The 12,795-nt window shown below is 35.4% G+C and overlaps 1 protein-coding gene across 3 annotated transcripts in view; it reads right to left on the bottom strand.

Annotated features, from left to right (window-relative positions):
* The window catches only part of LOC149828079 (Chaperone DnaJ-domain superfamily protein), a 51,810-nt gene extending 42,453 nt beyond the window's left edge, over positions 1–9,357 (bottom strand). For 2 of the 3 annotated variants that reach the window (XM_090019873.1, XM_090019874.1), the window contains exon 1: positions 8,514–9,356. In XM_090019873.1, the coding sequence (XP_089875999.1) occupies positions 8,514–8,735 (222 nt within the window). In that variant the 5' untranslated portion in view covers positions 8,736–9,356. Of the gene's footprint in view, positions 1–8,513 lie in introns of all 3 variants that reach the window. The other variant, XM_090019872.1, reaches the window with a different exon arrangement.
* Between the last annotated feature and the right edge of the window lie 3,438 nt (positions 9,358–12,795).

Raw genomic sequence — 12,795 nt, 5'->3', positions numbered from 1 at the left:
CGGCCGTGTAGAGACAAAACTTCGTTATGGAAATGGAGTGGCTTTTAATTTACCAAGTCATAACTTTCTCATTACAAGAATTTTCCAAAAAGGAGAAAAGAGATATATTTGAAAAATTTGAATGGCCAAGTCTCTTGTGCCAAACTTCTATACTCTTGACATTTACAAATTTACAAAATGACTTGGATGGTAGAGTCAAAAAATCCATAAAATATAGATCGCCCCTCCTATGGCCTTACCCAATCAGCTTTCCTGACTGGAGATCCTGCATGGTGCAATCTTTAGGTAAGAAAGATACTTTGCAACCTTGATCGGTAATTTGAGAGACCAAAAATAAATTTAAGTTGATTTTTGGAACCACCCTTACTTTTGGAACAAAAAAATCTTGAGAATGTTTTAAATCAAGTGTTCCAATGTTTTCAATTTTCAAAGAAGTCCTATCGACCGTTGAAACATAAGATGTTATGGGGGGATAATAGACATTAGAAAGGATATTTCTATGTGGTGTCATGTGAAAAGAAGCACCGGAGTCCAAAATCCACATACCTAGAGGAGATGAGGAGGTTGCGATGGCGGCACCCGAAGTAGAGGAACACTTAAAAAGATGTTAAAGTGCCTTCAAGATTTGATTTAGAGTGTCTTTAATGTTTCCTCCATTATTGTTCACTTCTTTATTTTGGATATTTTCAACCGCGACCACTTTTCTTTAAGCATAGGGCAAACCGGTTTGATAAGACTTGGTTCATTACAATAGTGACAAATAACACCTTTTCTAAAGCCATTATTCTTGGCAAAGTGGGGAGGCCTATAGGGCTTAACATTAGATCCCAGCCTAGTAACGACTAAGATCTCATCACTTTTATGAGTCATACCAAGACATGTTTCCTCTTGGCATACTTCGGCAAGGGCAACTTCATGAAGAAGGGATGCCTTTAGTTGCTCAAATTCCGGTCTAAGACCGTGAAGAAATTGAAAGAAACTCATTTTCAATTTGTTCTCTTCTTAATTCAATATCTTCCAGAGCCACCCACTTGGGCTCAAGAAGAACAAGTTCATCCCAAAGGGGAGACAAAGCACTAAAATAATCTCGAACACTCATGTCCCCTTGTTTAGTGGATCTAATCTTTTTTTGACAAAAAAATTGTCTAGCTAAATCCTTTTGGGTATACATACCATTAAGAAAGAACCAAGCTTGATTGGCTCTTCTAAATTTAGCAATGTTGGCACAAATCTTTATGTCGACATTGTTCATGAACCACGCCAATATTTTGGCGTGTGACCCTCACCATCAAGAGCCTTTTCTACACCACCTTCGATCTTAGTGAGCTTCAATGTCGGATCAAAAGTGGTCCCCATAACGAAGCCCCATAGTTTGATTCCACGAAGGTGATTCTCCATCGTCGATGCCCACATTAAAAAATTTGATCGGTTGAGCTTGAAGGAGAGCTCCACTCTTGTGTCGTGCTCCATGATGACGAAAAAAGGTAGAGATGAGAGAGAGCTTACAAGAGTCTTTAAAAGACTTCCAAGATTACAAATAACCCAATTGGCTCTGATACCATATAATGAAGAATGTGAAAATGCAAATTATAAGAGAACTCTTAGAAAGAGTTTAACAAAGAGCCAAGTAGCAAAAGCACATCATAATGTGCACAATACACAAACCTACTAAGGGGCAAATGCCAAAAGGCAAAGAAAAAATATTATTGATGAGTGAAAAAGAGAGAGAAAGCAAAGCTATATTACAAGAGGGAGAACCCCTCAATTTATAGAAGAAATAGGAGAGTTGAGAGGGGGTCATTGGGGCTCCCATTATAGTCACTGGAGAGCCCCAACAGTCATACTAATGACCGTCGGGAACCCCAACGACTATAAGGGCGGGGGCCCCAATGGTCCCAATACAATGGAAATAAAAAATAAAAGAATACAAAAAAATAAGAAAAGAAAAACCTAAGAAAAAAATAAAATATACAGAAAAAATACCAAAATACCCCTATTGGGTATTTTGATATAAATACATAGAGAAGAATATATATAGATATAGATATAGATATAGATATATTTTAACAAAGTATATATGCAATCAGATCGGATTCATGTACATGATCAGCTTCATGTACACGAATCGGCTAACAAAAATATTTATGCATGCTAATCAGTACATGATCAGCTTCGTGTACATGAATCGGCTATACAAAAATATCAAAGTATGTTAATCAAATTCGTGTATATGATCAGCTTCATGTACATGAATCGACAACCAGAAAGTATGTGAGTGCTGATCAGATTCATGTATATGATTAGCTAAGCAAAAAAAATATAAGTGATGGTAAGTTTCATGTACATGAATCAACTAACAGAAAACATAAATAAGTGTTGATCACATTCATGTACATGATCAGCTTCATGTACATGAATCGGCTAACCAGAAAATATATAATGTGTTGATCAGATTCAAGTACATGATCAACTTCATGTACATGAATCGGCAAATCAGAAAATAAGAGTATGCTGATCAGATTCATATACATGAATCGGCTATGCAAAAAACATACAAGTATTGCTCAAATCCATGTACATGATCAAGTTCATGTACATAATCAGCTACACATGATCAGCTAGCTGGAATATAACATATGCATGATCATATCTAAATAGAGGAATCGGTAAACTGATATATTTTTATATCAGATTCACAACATGAATCAGCTGACAAATATGTCAGATTCATGACATGGATCGGCTGACATATATATTTCATATTCAAAAACATGGTCTGAAATACATACATATATATATATATACAATATAAATCAGATTTTTAACACATGATCAGCAGTAGAAGTCTAAAGTGAATAAACACATATGCTTCAGACTCATGAAATTGACAGGCTGAAATTTAAATACATAGAGGATTCATACTCATGAAATCTGCAAAACAAAAAATAATCATATCATGTTCATGCAATGAAATCAGCAGACTAAAAGAAAGCAAGTTTTAGATGCATGAACATGAAATCGACAAAACAGAAAATATAAATATGTATTTTGGATGCAAGAGCATGAAATCGAATCTGGCAAGTAGAAAATACATGTAACAAACTTATGAACATGAAATCGGCAATCTGAACAAACACGCGTATTCGGATTCCATGAACATGAAATCGGTAGGGTTGAAAATACATATAACAGGCTCATGAACATGAAATCGGCAACTAGAAAATATATATACTAGATTTCCCTTTTTCCTCTATAAACCCATACTCAAACGATTTATACAAATCCCTTTACCGTGTGGATTAAGAGAGAAACCCGTACCTTGATTTGAAAGATTGAAAAGACTAGAGGATGAAAAATCAATGGATGTTTGATCTTCTTCTCTTTTCCCTCTCTATCTCTCTCTTCCTCACTCTCTAGAAATCGAATTCTAGAGAGAGAGGGGGTTCTAGCCTTTTTATAATTAATAAACTCTCTAGATGGGGTGACGCCCCTTTCTAGATCCCCTTTAGGGGCAGAGTTCTACCATGTGTAAAACTCTACCTCTAACTCCCTTATCCTTCTAGATTTTAGGAATTTTTATATTTATTTTATTTTTTATTCTAAAGGAATATTCTAGGGGGGACACCCCCTTCTAGGTGTCCGTATAGGGTAGCATCCTTAGTCTTAAAAATAAAGGTTTGTTTTTTAAACTTTAAATTCATTTTAGTTTTAAAATGACATTGATGGATTATGGATCCATGATCCAAATCCATATTCAATCCAATTAGATCTCAACCCGGACCAGATCCTACTCAATATAGATCCTAGACTGGGTCCAGATCCATATTAACATGGGTCCAACGGAGCGGGTCTAGTCCGATCCAAACCAGAAAAAGGTCTAAAATAGAAGCTGATCATTTTAGAAAAATGCATTTTTCGGGCCAACCGTTGTCCGATTTCGAGAAAACAGATCTCCTGCGAGATCTGCGTTCGAAGCCGGATCTAACGATGGTCTTAACTCAATTTTGCCTGAATTTAACCTGAATTTTGCTCGAATTTAAAGGTTAAAAACAATTAATTTCATAGATTTTACTTAACATTTATGGATCATGTCAGCGGGCTCTGGACCAAGTCCAGACCCAGCTGACCTCAACTCATATATAACTATTTTTCATGATTTTATCATATTAAATATAAATATTTAATTTAAAAACACAATTTTAGGCTTAAAAACATGAAAATTTATGAGATATTACAATACATTACATGAGGGAGAAAAGACGAAAAAGACCCTCATACACAAGAGTTCTAACAGCCCCTCTCAAATTGTGCATGGGTCTTGAACAACTATGGACAGTTTGCTCTTAAGAAACCAATATCGCAAGGAAAAGAGCAGTTTGGTGAATAGATCTGCCACTTTATCTTTACCCTGTATGAACAGCGGATAAATTTCTTGACTCTCCACCTTTTCGCAGACAAAATACTGATCAATTTTCACATGTTTTATCTTTCCTGTTGGACCGGATTGGTGGCAATAGCTACCGCACTTCTATTATCACAAAAGAGAAGTGATCGGGAAAGTCCTTGATGTAGATTAACTAGCAAGTGTCTAGTCCATAATACTTCTGCTGTTACGGCTGCCATTGCTTGATATTCCGCTTCGGTGTTAGACCGTGCAACAATCTTTTGTTTTTGGATAGACCAAGATACTACATGCTGACCCAAGAAAACTACATATCCTATGACGGATAGTCTGGTGGAGGGATCACCGGCTCAGTCGGTATCAGAGTAGGCAAGAACTACAAGTTCCAATCCATCATGGTGGCCAAAAGTATCCTTTTTGTAGACAAGGTCATCGTTGATCGTACCTTTCACATAACGAAGAATTCTTTTAGCCACCTCCATGTGACTAAGTTTAGGTGACTGCACACAACGTGAGACCCAAAGTAGGGTAATCCATCATGGTGACTCTCTTACGTAGTTTTGATCAGTATTTGGTCAACCCTAGGTATGGGATATAGTTGGAAAGGGTTTGATTTTTTACCTAAATTAGGGTAAGTTTTTTGACAAAGGGTTGGTTTCAGTTGAGTTGGTTTTACCCAATTTGACTAGATTTAACTAGCTTAACAAAGTTTGATTGTGTTGTTCTGAGTTTAACACAAGATTTTCCTTACCTAGCTTGACTAAGATTGAACCTAATGGATCGAGGTTTGACCAAGCCCGTTCTTGGTTCAAATAAGGCTTTTCAACCAAGATTTGACTTGGTCTAGGCCAGGTTTGAGTTTAAGACTTGAACTCGGTGTGCTCTCCTCAAGAATTTGGTTCTGAAGTTCGAGAAAATTTTCAAAATAGTTTTTGATAAAATTTGGGGTGTCTACGGTATCATAGTGTATCATATGATACACTACATTTCAGATTGTGTTATCTTACCTGTAGCGAGTGTATCTAACGAGATGCCCTTGCATCTTATGAGTTGCCTTGATATGGGACGTAACTTATGATACACAATAAGTGCAGTTTAAGTTGCACTTATTTCGATTTTTTTTAAACATATGAGGTCCCTTGGGGCCAATTTATGCTCATTCCTGAAGAGCTAATGAATGATTTGATAAACAAGATGATGATGATAATCATGATTGACATTATCAAGTTCATTTTTGTTTGAATTTTTAAAAAAACTTGGTTATGTAAAAATTTTAAGTATTGAAAAACACTTTATAATATTATTTTTGTTTATGTAAATACACACTATTATGAACCTTGTGACTTGTTAGCTTAGTTTCATTGTTTAATATGCATTCATTCACATCATATTATCTTGATTACTGAATGTTTGATGTCTTATGCATGCCATTCATAGCATATAATTGTTTTAACATGTGATATTATAGTTTTATATTTGTAATTCATCATTGATTCTTGTGTTATAAATTCTCTAAAAGTTTTCTGATTTTTTTTGGATTTCTTATTTAAAAAATACATTTTTTATGAGATGATACATATCTTATTTTGGGCCTCGCCTATATGAGTTATGATACGTTTTTTACAACCTTGGTACTTTTACCATTCTAATAGCTTGCTCACCACATAAATTTTACTAGTTTAATAGTTTGCTCGTTCTCCATCATAGTGGTTGCCAAGGAACAAAAACATCTTATTTTCCTGTTGAAAAAAATGCTTGCATTTATTCTTGAAAACCAACATATGAAAAATGCTAACAATTACCAAGTATGGAAACTATATAATCATATATTAGCAATGATATCTTTCGAAAGATTTTTTGGATTAAATGATAAATACATGCTTTTTTCTTTTGTTTGTCAAGCATATGATGTCTTCAACATTATCTCATTCAATGGTTAGAATCAATGTTGTAATTATTGTATGAGAAGGGTTGGTGATACGGGTGTATCATGCCGTATTGTAAGATATAGAAAAACTCATTTTAAAATCACAAAAAAATAAAAAGTATACAAAAAACAAAAAAAATAGAGACAATCATATAATGAAATTTAAAAATCAAATTTAAGCAACATGAATAATTAAACATACACATGTACTACTATAACATGTGAAATGATATTATAACAAACTAACAACTAACAAAACAAAAGGTTTACTATGAAAGAGTCACATTAGAAAACAAACAAAAGAAAAAAGTTTTAAGTAAACAAACTATAACAATGACATAATTCAAAAACAAAAATAAAAGTTAAAATATCTATAACAAAATGAAAAATATGACCACAAAGAGAAATAAAACACATTTAAGAAGTCAAACTACAATATTAAGTAGACTTAATTACGAAATAAATTAAGCGTGATTAAATATGTAAGAATTATCAAATTTAAAAGTTATAATTATGATGTTATAACAATGTATCCATTACATATATCAAAAGAGTATGAAATTAAACATTAAAAAGTAAAAAAGTAATAATAATGTCATTTCATTAGTAAGCATTAAAACAAAGAAGTTTCATAATGTCTATCATTAATTAGTTTCACTAATTACAATAAGCACAAAAGTTGAATAATTTGTGCTCTTCCATAATAATACTTCACTTCTTTCTTATCTTCACTAATCATAATAAATTAAGAAGAAATTCCTGCTTTTTTTGTTCCCATAGCTTATGAAAATAAGTGAATAGAACTCTATTAAAATCTTATTTATGTAAAAAGTTGTCATTAAAAGTGAAAAAAGGATCCAAAATAAATTACCTGAAAATTTTCAAAAACAAATGAGAAAATAGTTGTATCTTACAATACAGCAAGTATTGTACAAAACGATGTGATATGGTTTGATATGGACCAATACGGTCTGACACACTGCATTTTCCAATTCAAGGGGGTATATTGTATCGCATGGGCTAGTGATACTATGATACACTGTATCGTATCATAAGATTTGATATGATACTAATAAACTGGTTAGAATATTAAATGTTGAACAAATCTACTCAGAGGCTTTATCCTTGCACAAGAGCTCCTGTTGTAAGATACCCAAAAGCCGTATGTCTCGAGATAGCATGTTGGGTATATAAACACATTTAATTTTAAATAGATACAGGAAAAAACCAAGGACTGTTGCTTGATTCAATAGTCTCTTTAAAACGTGGAACTCTTCCTTTGGGTGAGGCCTAAAAGATTGACTATATTCAATCATTAATGAACATTGTGCTCAACTTTTTTAAGGACTACATGCCACAACCAAATCCTCTAATCATTTCAGTGTCAAAAAGAATTTCCCTGCAACTGCAAAACAGCTACAAATAGTAAATCCAACCATGCATGTCCTATCAACACAAATGGGAGCAACCACGGCATTGGGAGCGCTAAAAGCATACTCAAAACCATTAATAGAAGTCATCCTCAAGAAATCACATTTATTCATTGAGCTAAAATCCATGTCAAAATATCAACAATTAGTTGCCATGCTCCATGAGAAAAACCTAAAGACATGTAAGGACATGCTAACAGAATAATCAACACTCCAGCTCCTTGCAGGGGACAAACATCCAGTCGAGCTTCAATCCTGGCAATGAATTTATAATGCTAAAATTGTCAGTTACAAAACGACTCAATTATGTCCATCCCATCATCAACCACACCAAATCACATTTCTAACCAGTAACTTGTGTCACTGACAACATGTACTTATCAGTAACCACCTACATATTCAAATTTTGTTCACAACGATCAAAATTGATTATGTTCCAGAAGCATTGATCTATGGCCCACAAAAGCAATCATATACACCAATCGAAACCAATAAATATCATGTACACTAATGGCCAAATTGGCAACGACCCACATGATAAAAACCATCCAAAACAAGATTCTGGTGCATAAATCACAAAATCGATCTCGATTAAGCAAAGGGGTTTTCGACCACTCATAATAAACAAAGTCTCCAGGTGAAATTTCTCCGCACACCCAACAAAATCCACGCTTTCGAATAAGAGAAAACAGAGGAAAAAGTGGGAAGGAGTCTATTTCGATAAACACATGAAGAGAGAGAGAGAGAGAGAGACCTTGCGAGCCAAAGAGCGGTAGGCCCGTTTGATGTCCTCGAGGGAGGCGCGGAGAGGGAGGCCAAGAACGTCGTAGTGGTTCTGTTGGTGGGCTTTAATCGGGGAGACGAAGGTTCTTCTTCTCTTGCTAGAACAGTATTGGTAGGCATAGAGGGAGAGAGGTGCTGCCGGCGTTGCTCTGCCTGTGGTGGGGCTGGGGCAGGGCCCGAAGAGAGCCTGCATCACTCTCTCACCCGTCTGCCTTTTTCGTTTGTTTTCTCACACTTGAACCAGCATAAGGCGAACGGGACAGACGGTCTTCCCAAAAACCGAAATTCAAGGTACAAATGGCAATCAAAATCACGGTTTGTACTTTTCTCATATTTCGCTAACCTTGAGAAAGTGTTGTGATTCTGATTCACAGGATCTTGAGAATAATCCAAGAATCACGGGGCATTTCAAACATGCCCTTTCCTGGAATATCGGGAATTTCGTGATGTCCAAAAACCTCCCCTAACTTATCGTTTGGTTCAACAGGCCCTGCGTCCTTTAGTGAGCAAGGGCACGCAGATCTAGTTTTTTCATGTGCATACTTTCCCGTGGGAAAGGGCTTCCCCACCCTCTCCCATTAGAAAGATTTTTCTACAAGAAATCAGCAGGTCCAGGGGGAAAAAATGGGGCACACCAGGGCATTACGTGAGCAACCACTTTCCCGTGAAACGCGCTTCTTTTATGACCCATGGCAAAAGGGTTGCTTTCCAGTGAAACAAATGGGCTGTTGTTGGAATCATAGTGATAAAAGTTTTTTTTCGGCAAAATTTCATTTTTTTAAAACTCGTGAGAAATTGAAAATTTTTCATAAATCTTGTTTTTTTTTTTGGCAAAATCTTTGCAATAAAAAATTCAATTAAAAATATATAATTATTTTTTATAAGGAAATATTAATAAAAAATATTTAAAAATAAAAACACTCGGTTTTTTCACAATAAATAGCTGTTTAAAACATAAATATCACATTTAAATCACGATATTTATGTTTTTTTCATAGCCATTTTAAACTTTCAGGCAATTTCTCGCGATATTATTGAGAGATTTTCATAAATCTCGCGATATTTGTCACTATGGTTAATCATGTGTAAAGCCTGACTAATTTCATGAACTAGGCCCAATTATTCGAACCAAACCATGAGTAGATGGGTTTTTGCCGACCATTTCATCTACCGATATAGAAATCATTTCTATTATTGGCAGCAGTTTAAGATTTTAAAAGATCCTGGGTTTTTTTTAGTCTACCAAACATTTGATGGATGTGGGTTTCACATGGTCGACACTTGTAATCAAGTTGGCTTGGGCATGAGTTCCTTTGTCCTTCAATATTTTGTTTAATTCTGAGATTAGTCTTGCCTAAACTCAAGAATGCTAGATAGGCTTGATCTTGAGCTCAAGCTGTGGTTCGAGCCCCAAAAAAGCACAAAGAAATGAACAATGGGTTGGTTGGCTGGTAGTGAAGTAATCAGATTGTAACTTAGCTCAATTCAGTTCAGTAATGAGTCTAGTCATGCTCCTAAAATTGACCCCTAATCAAGTTAGAAATGTCCATCTAGAAAAGTGAAACGACGGTGCAAGATCCTCTATCTAGAAAAGTGAAACACCGGTTCGAGCCATTCTTGCCATGAAACGACGGTTTGAGAAAATGATAAAAATATCCTTCATTCAAAAAAGAGAAACGACGGTTCGAGATCTTCCATCTAGAAAAGTGAAACGCCGATTCGAGAATGATGTTAGCTCTTCAAAGTCCAAACGTTCTGTTTTCGCCCTAAGCAGTAAACTTTTGTACCATCCGTTGTAACAGGAGCTCCCTTTGAAGACGCACCATTTGCCATTGTCTGATGCCATCGGACCCTCATTTACCATCGTCTGCTGCCGTCGGAGCATCCTTTGTCGTCGTCTGTGTCGAAGCACTATTTGTCATTGTTTGTTGCCACCGAAGCACCATTTGCCATCGTCTGCTGCCGTCGGAGCACCCTTTGTTGTCATCTGCGCAGTGGCACCATCGTTGCCACAATCAGCTGCGTCTACTTTCTGGGTGTTTCTTCTCCACTATTAGATTACCAAGGTTTCGTTATGCAAACAAATCGATTTGTAAATCAGAATGCTAAATCTTACAACTGGGTGGTCGTCTTCATGCTAAATAACACCTATTTTCATACTGAAACAAATTGATTTGTACCCATCCACCTTTTGGGCATCGAAAAACAGTTAGCACGATTTATTCTTATGAAGGCCAAACATTTCAACGATATGTACTTATGAAGGCTAACTTTCTATAATGATTTGTATGTTTGAAGCATGAATGATTTATACATTTAAATCAGTAGTGATTTGTACGTTCGATGCAACAATGATTTATACGTTTGAAACAATAACGATTTAACGAAACTACCACGATTTGTACTTAAGTTTGATAAATCGTACAACAATGTTTATGTATGAAGTCAAACATTACAACGATATGTACTTATGAAGGTTGTGATTTCTACAACGATTTGTAAGTTTGAAGCAGCAACGATTTATATATTTAAAGCACTAGCAATGTATATTTATGAAGTTACCTCGATTTGTACTTAAGTTTGCTAAATCTTACAACGATGTTTACTTATGAAGCCAAATATTACAATGATTTGTAATGTTGGTGATTATTTAACGAATGAGATAATTTATATTATTATATACTTGGGGAGGCGGTTGTAACATATAATGATATGGTTAAATTTATGTGTTGTGCATGTTAGCAATGTTTAAAGATCGTCAGACAAGAAATCCTTTGTCGTTCTGTGGGATGATTATTAGAAAAGTTATTTGTCAATCCCATCTATATGAGCGTTATGAATGGTACCAAAATATAATGAAGATTGAGAATGATAAAGACAGGGACAAAGCATTGAAATTGTATTATGTGGAGGATTATCCATCAGATATTGAGGCTGAAGAGCAAAGAAAGAATGCGAAAGAACTAAAGATGAAAAAGAAGAAGAAGAATGACGAAAAGAAGGAAAAGCAAATGAAGGAGGAGGAGAAGGAAAAGCAAAGGCAAAGGAAGAAGGTGGAGGAAAAGGAAAGTCAAAGGAAGAAGAAGGAGGAGAATGAAAAGCAAAGGAAGAAAAGGCAAACGAAGGAGGAGGAGGAGAGGGAAAGGCAATTGAAGGAGGAGGAGGAAGAGAAGGAAAGGCAAATGATGAAGCAGGAATATTTTGAAAAGCAAAGAAAGATAAGGCAAATGAAGGAGGCGGAGGAGAGGGAAAGGCAAAAAAAGAATAAGGAGGAGGAGAAGGAGAGGGAAAGGCAATTGAAGAAGAAGAATGAGGAGGAAGAGAAGAAAAGACAAATGATAAAGATGGAAGAGGAAAGGCAAATGAAGAAGCATCAGGATGAGGAAGAGAAGGAAAGGCAAAGAAAGAAGAAGGAGGACAAAGAAAAGAAGGAAAGACAAAGGAAGGAGAAGGAGAATGAGGAAGATAAAGAAAGAGAAAGGAAGAAGCAGGAGTAGGAAGAGAATGAAAGAGAAAGGAAAAAGCAGGACGGAGAGAAGGAAATGGAAAGGAAGGAAGAAATTGAAAAGTAGAGGAGGGAGGCGAAGGAAGAAGGAAGTAGAAAAGCAGAGGGAGGCAACGGAGCAACAAGAAAGGCAGAGGATGGAGGGAGGGGATGATGAAGAAAAAGTGTGATCAAGGTACGCAAATTGATCCTGTCTATCACGATTTACTATGATATGTATTATTGTGATAATGATTACTATGTATAGCGATTAATGTGATAGCGATTACTGTGAACGATTTACTATGATAGGTATTATTATGTATAGCGATTACTGTGATAGTGATTACTATATATAATGATTACTATGTATAGTAATTACTGTGATAGATATTACTCTGAATGATTTACTGTTATAAGTATGATTCTGTATAGTGATTATTGTGATAGCGATTACTATGTATAGCGATTATTGCGATAGCATGTATGTACAATGATTATTATTTATAGTGATTTCTGTGTACAATGATATGTAGAAGTACAAATGGGCCTAATTTATAATTGATACGAATAATATGTTATTTTGCGTTACAGGGAGGTCAGAAGAAAAGTAGAGTATCATGTGAAAAGCTCAGAGGGCGGTGTCAGTGGCATGTAGTTCTGTTGTGGTATGGATAGCTGAGTGAATATGAGAAGGATCGATTATGAAATATGCATTTTGGCAGACTTCTGGACCAGCATTATTTTGAAACGTGCTGGAACACCATGA

Source organism: Nuphar pumila, chromosome 10 (genome assembly GCF_984573655.1).
Source record: "Nuphar pumila chromosome 10, dmNupPumi1.hap1.1, whole genome shotgun sequence".
NCBI lineage: Eukaryota > Viridiplantae > Streptophyta > Magnoliopsida > Nymphaeales > Nymphaeaceae > Nuphar > Nuphar pumila.
Note: the sequence above shows the minus strand (reverse complement) of the source record. Positions and strands in the feature narration are given on the sequence as shown.